This window comes from Rhopalosiphum padi, chromosome 2 (genome assembly GCF_020882245.1).
Source record: "Rhopalosiphum padi isolate XX-2018 chromosome 2, ASM2088224v1, whole genome shotgun sequence".
Taxonomy (NCBI): Eukaryota; Metazoa; Arthropoda; class Insecta; order Hemiptera; family Aphididae; genus Rhopalosiphum; species Rhopalosiphum padi.
In genome coordinates this window covers 74,597,028-74,606,266 of record NC_083598.1, presented here as the reverse complement: position 1 = coordinate 74,606,266, position 9,239 = coordinate 74,597,028, and the positions used below count along the sequence as shown (strand labels likewise).

Genomic DNA, 9,239 nt, shown 5'->3' with positions numbered 1-9,239 from the left:
TTTAGGCTCTAATTTTATTTTATCCTTATACCGACGTGCTGACCGTCGTATTTAAACTTTGAATGCTGTTAAGCTATATCCTGTCACATTAAGATTTAATTATAAATATAAGATAAAGTAAAAATGAGTGTTTTTATTCGAAAATTTTGAATAATGTTGCACGATGTATTGCATATTAACTCATTTTTTTTTTCGTGATGTGTAACCACACTGTTTCTGGAGGGTTTGGAAAGAGGTGATTGGCGATTGCTTCTTCCCCATCACAGGCTTAGATGCTTTGACGCCGTCGGCCTATTTTCTTCGTGACCACCCTATTAGGAATATCCCAAGGGTCATTGTCGAAGGCCAACACAGTTGGGCCTAGTATCTGGCCTGTTCTTTTCGAATGGCTGATTTTAGTTATTTTCTTTCGATGTGATTGGATCTGAGGTTGAGAATCATGCCGTCGGGCTGAAGTTAGTCAAACTGGTCCTGCGAAGACTGTTAGTTTGATGGCGGAGTCGCGCGATGTCATTATTCCACCAGTTTGCATTCCTTTTCCCATCTGGTGGCACTGACCTCGGGGGCATGCAGACGTTTCATGCGGCCTCGAGGTAGCAGATGAGCAGGTCGGCTGCCTGAGCGGCTAAGGTGTCATTGTTATTTGTTGGTTGTGCGCCGGTGGAGACGTGCGCCATAAGTTTATCCAGGTCGAGCCGTCGGAAGGACTAGCCTCCTGGTAGAGGGTCAGCATGACTAGGTTGGGGATTTTTCCCGATTCGGTATTCCACGTACTGGTGATCACTTGCAGATTCGACTTCTATGACTCTCCAGTCCTGAAAAGTGACTGCACCTATTAATCGGTGGAATGCAATGTCTATCACCGTAGCAACGTTAATTCGACAGTACTTCGGTGTGTTTCCGATGTTTGTAATATTGAGCTTTAGGCTATCAGCAAGGTTGGCTAGTCGCTCGCCTCTAGAGTCGTTACCGATCGATCCTCACTCCTGCGACTAGGCGTTGAAGTCTCCACCTACAATCACTTACACGCGAGGTTTGGCTGAGCGTACTGAGGTTGCGAGGTCACGGAAGAATGCATTGTCGTCTGAATCGTTGTGCGAACTATAACAGCTGTATATGCGCAGCCCTCGTCCGGAGTCCAGGTGAAGCCACGTCCGGATCCGTTGTATTATTGGATTAATATTAAACTATTATTATATTTTGTGTATATTTTTCGATTTATTTTTAATTCATACTTACCGATGTGCTGATGCTCGTCGTATTTGAATTTTGAATGCTGTAAATTATGTCATATAAAAATTTAGTTATGAAACTAAAAAAAAGAGTTTTTATTCAAAAACCGAAATTTGTAACACTACAAAACACTTATTTAGTAGTACAAATAAGCTCTCAGAAATTTTAAATATGGTTGTTTGGGCTTAGATGCAATTGAACACATAAAAAGACCCAGTGGACTGTATGATATTGTAATTTATTGGATAATAATAATTTAAATAATATTTTAATAATAATAAATTTAATACAAGAGTACACTTATTGTCACTAATGAGGTGACTGTCGCAGTTTTACGGTATTGTCACCGAAGCAACGTTTAGATAACGACTGACGACCCGTGCCTTCTTTATACCCGACCCAAGACGATATAGATAAATGTACATTGAACAATGGTGTTTAAGTATTTATAATCAAAATAATTCGGGACACCAGAATTTGAACAAATACATATTTACATGAAAATGGTTTATACATCAAAAATGTATTCAAAAATTATTCTTACTGTCTTATCCATTCAAAATTTTTTATAAAATATGGTAAATATGCTTTCTTTGACGAGTAAAAGTCTATTACATACTTATTCTCAAATTGGATACCTAGCTATATCCACTTTTAAAGTTTATACATACTCACGTAGATGTTCGATGTATATGTTACTATCAATGTCGGAAATCAGCTATTATCAGTTTAAGGACTAGTCAATATTTACAGTGTATAATTAGGTAAGTCAATTCTGACAATGGCTAGGCAATATATAAAATGCCTATAATTGATAGTCAATTTGGGTAATATTTCATTGATTTTTTATTTATTTATTTATATATCTTAAATCGACAAAACCATGGAATGTATTTTACTTATCTTCACATGATAAACTATTATCACACTTTGAATTACATAATTTTATATCTGCTCAACAAGCACATCGATTATTTTGAAATTTTGTTTAATGACACCTTTGATATTCTTTAGTCCCAGCAATATGGTTACACCCGGCAGTCTCTCGGAGAATAATTTCCTTTTCTTTCGCTGAATTTGATGTCTCCTTCAAATCAAGAAAGTTTTCATCACATCATATTATTTCTGTTCGTGTGTAAGAAACCATTTTCTGTACCTAATATTCTATAAATAAAAAATTTATTTTTTTTTTATAATTTTCTTATTTTTAAATTTAATCACTTAAATAATTTGTGCAAGCGATCTTGAACATCGGTGACAACAGCTAACAACATGTAATATATTCGGAGATAATCCTCTAGCCTTATCAACATCAGGGATTGGTATTCGAAAAGTAGTTCTACATTTTTACATTTTAGTTACCTGTTTTATCATTTTATCATTTTTTTAGCCGGTTTTCTAAACATGTCAACGATTCCTCACAAGCACTAAAAACGTTTTCTTGTTGTTGATTAACTAAGTAATATTAAAAATATTGAAAATGATTAAATTAAAATTTTCATTATTTAATAATATTATTAATAAATAATATACCTAGATCTATGTCATCTTCGGGAGATTTTTCTAATTGGCTGTTTATAATAGTTTCGATATCACTTAGCCCGTCATCTTCTAGGCTAGTGCTGAATTATTCATAATTTGTATATAATTTTATTAAAATTATTTTCTTTGAGAGCCTAAATGAAAGGGATTTGTAGATTCTGATAAGAGTACAAAAATTATATTTAAACAAAATCAATTTATTATCTACGAATTTTGATCCTCTAGAAAATGTTTATCAATTTTTCATCTTCAGCTATACAGACATATTTTAATAAACTATAGCTACATAATTTTAATTTTTTTTTTTTAGTTTTACATGACTAATTTTTAGTAATACTTAAAAATTATTATCAAACAATTCGAGTTTAGAGTTTATATTTCTCTTTATATTTATTTTCGAGCAAGTGTAAAATCTCACTAGGGGCAGGGCACTTGTTGCCACCAACGCGTCAACGCTATTATAGATGTCATAACTTGTTGAGAGTAAACCAGTTGTGTTTTAGCAAGCTCGGGCGACCTGCAGCGCTGCTGCGAGATGCTTTGTCGTTCTTGTGTTTAATTAAAGTGTTTATTATTTCAAAAGTCATGAAAGTTATTAAGTTCTTATAAAGTTAGCTGTTATTTTTTAAAAATATTGTGATTTATAAATTAATTAATGTACGAATAGATCTTACTTTATTCGGCCCTCTACCGCTTTTAGTTTCTAGTCAGTGACTATTAATCACGTATAAGACGTATAAGTATTTATATATTCTGCACCCTCTGAGTTTATTACAATAGTTATATTAGAAATCTATTTTTGTCGGTGATAAAAAAACATGATTTACACTAAGTTTGGGCAGATGCTGAATTTACATCATGTCAAAAGACACTGAAACTCCTTTTTAGTTTTTTCAGCCATATCCATGAAAAACAATTTTGGTTTTTTTTTTTATTAATTTGTAAGTTAATTTAATTTTTTCTCTTTACATTATTGAATTTAAATCTAACATACTTATATTGCTGACCTACTCGACATGAAAAAGCAGCAGATAAAAACCAAAATCGATGTCTTTAAAAATTGGTTTTATTTAAAAATTCCTACTTTCCTAGTAGGTATTTCTCATATTTTTTTATTTACACTGTAAAATGTTCTAATCTGACAGTAATTCATAATCTAAGATTATATTGATATTTTACGGATTATATTTAATTTATATTTAACTTCTCTTTATAAATTAAAAATTAGTAGGTACCTAATGCCTACAGTAATATTTATACATTTCCTATTATTTGAGAATTGATTGTTAAATAAATATTATATCTCTGCGGTTGGTATTATGTGAGGTTGATGCATTCTACTGAAAATTATAGATTAATTATTTGTAATACATGTTTATTTAGGTTTTTTATTTGCAAACCTACCAAATGTAATATGACATTTATTATTCATGTATAGAACAATTTTATTTCAAACAATATTTACAATTTTGTATCTCTATTGTTTAGCTAATTACACGATAGCAGGTATTTAATATTTTAATACTGATTTATGACATAATTTATGGTTTTTTAACCAATTATAAATTATTTTTTTTATTCATATTACGTTAAATAAAAACAAAACTATTTATTTTTTATAAAATATTGTTTTGTATATTTACTCATTATTACAACAAACTATGTGTTTAAGTTTAAATAAAATTCCTATAATAAATATACCTAACATAATAAAAATAATTATTGCTATTTTGTCAGGAAGCAAAGCAAAAATTAATAATACCTACATGATTTTGATTCTTAAAACCATGAATATTAAACAATTGCAGACAATATTTTGTACAATAATTAAATGTACCGTTAAATAATATTTTTGAATAAAAAATTTGATATAAATACGAAAGATTTATAGATTTAAATTTTAGTGTCAATCCGTCAGCCATTATGGTACATACAAAATATTATAATTATAATAATATCGTTCGATACATACCGTGTGCTATTATGTTTGTCCCGTGATAATAAAATTTATCACGAAATCAACTTTTCTGGTTTACCGCATCTCCGATCTATCGCGAGGTACGCCGCATATTTCGTAATAATAAATATTACTGTACTCAGCATTTGAAGATATCTGAAAAACAATATGACATTTCTTCTGTCACACGCTGTCGTCTCTGTATTCGTCTTCACGGTTCTGTTGAATTTCTTCTGCTTGGATCCTATCAATTCGATGCAAACTGGCCATAATTACACGGTGTGTGAGGATTGCATAACTTCGGATTGCCACCAACAGGAACATCACAATTGCACGGTCAATCCAGACAATACGTTCGCGTGTTTCACGTGTGCCAGCGATATTCATGGCAATAGTCAGTTCTTCTCTGTAGATGGTTGCAAGTTAAGCTGTAAGACCGAGTGTCTGTGTGACGGCGCGTGTTACGTGTGCGTTGGTGACACCTCTGTAACCGATACGTCCATGTTTGTATGCGCATTCCCAACCTATCAGGTGGACGATAGTTGCAATCAGTCTCCGTACAAACCTTCTGATAATACTTCAATATCATAATATGTTTAAACTATGATTATAATCGGGTTCTCAAAAAGTGAACACCGACTCCAACGTTCCAAGTTGAAATTTTAAATCAGGGTTTCAAACATAGTTTAGGTGGTCAACGCGGCTCATCACAGTGTTTCACAAAGTTGTCCATAATATTTGAATCCTACCATCGGCCGCCAGTGCTAACTTTTTGTGAGCCCCAGACTATAGTGTTTTAAAAAAAATTAATTGTCATTATATTATATTATAAATACATTTGATCATCATTTTAATACCACTATTTTATGTCACATTGTATTTTTGCATAATAATAGCTGCTTAGATGTTTAACGACATCATTGACAAAGAAAAAGAAAAAAGAAAAAAATTGAAAATCTCGAGTAGATATCAAAAGTTATTTTAGATTCTGGGCAGAATGATGAATGTATTGATTTATCACTATGACGATGTTGATTATTTTATTATAAATCAAAAACAATTATACTTGGGGACTTAGATATTGTATATTATATTAAGTATATAAATATTATGAATTTTACTATCAAAATTACATTTTTGATTTATTTTAAAATATTATCCATTTATAGGTACGAATCTGTTTATTGTTTTACGGTATTTGCAGAAAGATGATTTTATTACATTTTGAGTTACATAAGTTGATATAATATGGTATAAATCTATATTATTTTGATAATTTTATAATACTAAAAAGTAATAAAATAAATGCAATATTGTCGAAAAAAGTAATATAATCATACTATAATATACTAAAAGTAAAACAAATGACTATATCAAATAAACATATCGTTTGATGATATAGGGTAATAGGACGTTTGTAGAACGAAGACAATACCTACATTTAAAGATCGGACGCGGTGTATTTTCTTAAGCTATCTGATAAACCACCGCACAACAATCTGTTTACATACGGTTTTATCGACAGTTATCTTTAAAAAAATATTATATTTTGTGTTATACGTTTCTGTAACGGATCATTATTGGAAAAAAATCCCATTTATTTATCAATAAGTAATATCGATTTGACACGTATATTATTATCAGAGCGATACGGACTTTTGATAAATTATGTACAGCAGGTGTTAAAATATAATATGATGGCTTATTGCGCAATCATTCGACTTCCCATACTCCCATAGCACCCTACCACACTTACATCCGACCAATTAAATGGCGCCACGATCGCATACACCGCCGGAATTTTGATATAAATACGAAAGATTTACAGATTTAAATTGTAGTGTCAGTCAATCAGCCATTATTGCACACATAAATTTTATAATTACAACAATATCGTTTGTTGCATACCGTGTGATTATATTTATTTGCCGCGATAATAAAATATATTACGAATACAACTTTTAGTGGTTTGCTGTGTCCCTGATTTATCGCGAGGTACGATGTTTATTTCGTATTAATAAATATTGTACTGTTATCAAAATTTGAAGATATTTGAAAAACAATATGACGTTTCTCCTGTCGTACGCTGTCGTCTCTGTATTCGTCTTCACGGTACAGTTGCATTTCTTCTACTTGGGTCCTGTCCACTCGATACAAAATGGCACAAATTACACGACGTGTCAAGAATGTATAGATTCGGAATGCTATAAAACGGATAAACATGCGTGCGTATTAAATGATACAGACAATACGTATTTGTGTTTCACTTGTGACACCGATACGGATGGAAACAGTCAGTTCTACTCAGAAACTGCTTGCAAGGCGTCCTGTGCGGACGAGCACAAGTGCACTTGCGACGGCGCCTGTTACAAGTGCTTCCAAGGCGTGATACCCGACCATGAGGTTTTTACATGTACAATCCCGACCGAACAGATGGACGATAATTGCAATAAGTCTCCGTACCAACCTCCCTCATCATAATATGTTTTATCAATAGATTTTATTATTTGAAAATAATTGCCATTATTTATACATATATATTATTATATTATTTACACCTGGTCATCACCACGATATTTATTTATAATAATTTTGCATATTTTATCTGATTCAATGGCTTTTTGTCAACCGTTCTTATGTATATTGTGCAGTTGAGATACACGACAGCAGCACCACATAACTGTCTTTTTACCGTAGGTAAATACATTCAATATAATAAGAGATTTTTAAAACAATCCTCGGAATAGAAAATTTATATATGTATATAATGAATACCTGATCACCGAAAATTTGTTTGTCGATAAAAAAAATTACCAAAATTATATTATTACTATTTGATTCTATATTGTATAATATATGCACTTTACCATTATACGTTAATACGTATTAATGTATTTAGTATTATTTTATGAATATTTAACTATTATTACATCATTATATATTTTGTGTTTTATTTTTTTTATTCTTAACGAAGTTCTGAGCTTCGTCGTTTATGAATTTCGAAAGCTGCATCGGTGTAATACTGTAATAAAGTTAGGTATTAAAATATTATTATAAATATTATTTATTAATTATAAGTTATAATATAATATATACAATGTTGAAAAATTATTTGCTGCGTAGAAATAATTAAAACTTAAATACAAAGCTCCCCATACGTTGTTAAAATCGAGGGTATCTTTTCCAAAACCCAATATTGCCAAAAATTAGAATGTTTAGGAAACACATTTTTTGCATTCTTATAGATATATATAAAAAATGAATTACACTTTATATATAAAATAAAATGTAACTAAAACAATTGGAAAAATGAGAAGTTAAGTTTATTGATTTTTCACGTATTTTTCCTCTTTTTTTTAGTATTTTGTTCAAAATGGACTATTTGGGGAAATAGAAAATTATGAAATTTTTTAGAAATGTATAGACTAAAAATAGATTGTTAAAAAAATTATAATATTTTGATATTTTGTTATCAAAAAAAATACAAAGTATATATATTTAAGTTAATGTAATGTTATTTAAACACTAAATCAATATTTTTATTATATCTTTATCAAAAAAATATTGTATTAATTTTAGTATTAATATTATTTATATAAAATTATAAATGTAATTATGTTAACACTTATCTTCGTCATAATCAACCGAACTTTCATGTTTTTCATTACCTAGAATAATATTATAAGCTAGTTATATTTTTTTCTTATTTAACAATATCATTTGATATTTAAAAACAATTACTTTTAAAAATGTATCTACCGATGTTAGAGTTATGGATGGATAATAATTTAATCAGTGTTCTATTTTAACGAGCCATGAATACGTTCAATCGAGGGACATTTGAACGTGTTCGATTATTACTCGAATGCGAACGACTTTTTTTGTTCATTTGTCAAAAAGTAAAAAAAAAAGTTTAAAAATAATTCAGATTTAAATTTGTTCTTTTTTGGCTATCTTAAGCCTATGAAAAAATCTATTAATTTTAATACTGGGCTACTGTTCAATGTAACTGGAGGGCCCATTTTTAGCACTGGAGGTATAATGTTATGACCGTCAAGAGTCATAACTTATCCGATGATTTATTTGAGAAATTAGTTTAACTAAAGAAAAATAATATTTATAAATAATTATACTTCTTTCATAATGAGAACAACTTTTTGTGTATACAGCTTTTATTATTTTTATTAATTTATTATTACATCAATTTTACTTTATTTTTTCATTTTTAAGGAGTTATTATTTCATCATATAATTGTTTATTAATTATTACACCTGAACATTTACAAAAACATTTGTTTTATTAAAAGTTTTCATTCATTCTTATCTTTCCAGAACACGGTCTTAGAAGATAATGTCTATAATAGTTATAACTTATTAATAATATCTGTTATCGAAGAATATTTTGGCAACACTGAATGTAACCTTTTTTTCAAAGAAAGTGGACGTGAACGCGTTAGTGTTATTAAACAATGAAAGTTCCAAACACTGGTTTTAGTAAGTAAAAATA

General features: G+C 29.9%; 2 protein-coding genes and 1 long non-coding RNA gene across 3 annotated transcripts; 2 read left to right on the top strand and 1 right to left on the bottom strand.

The window, feature by feature from the left end:
• Positions 1–2,126: 2,126 nt before the first annotated feature.
• Positions 2,127–2,827, bottom strand: LOC132923453 (uncharacterized). The gene is made up of 3 exons (XR_009661174.1): positions 2,767–2,827; positions 2,596–2,688; positions 2,127–2,397 (listed from the first exon to the last, which is right to left on the bottom strand). It is a non-coding gene; the product is annotated as an uncharacterized LOC132923453 (long non-coding RNA).
• A 1,722-nt stretch (positions 2,828–4,549) lies between these two features.
• Positions 4,550–5,594, top strand: LOC132920885 (uncharacterized). The gene has a single exon (XM_060983609.1). It carries the CDS (start codon positions 4,901–4,903, stop codon positions 5,321–5,323), a length of 423 nt encoding a protein of 140 aa, XP_060839592.1. The 5' UTR covers positions 4,550–4,900; the 3' UTR covers positions 5,324–5,594.
• A 962-nt stretch (positions 5,595–6,556) lies between these two features.
• LOC132922462 (uncharacterized) lies at positions 6,557–7,843 on the top strand. Its single transcript, XM_060986000.1, has one exon. The coding sequence runs from the start codon at positions 6,797–6,799 to the stop codon at positions 7,211–7,213; it is 417 nt and encodes a 138-aa protein (XP_060841983.1). The 5' UTR covers positions 6,557–6,796; the 3' UTR covers positions 7,214–7,843.
• The last annotated feature ends 1,396 nt before the right edge of the window (positions 7,844–9,239 follow it).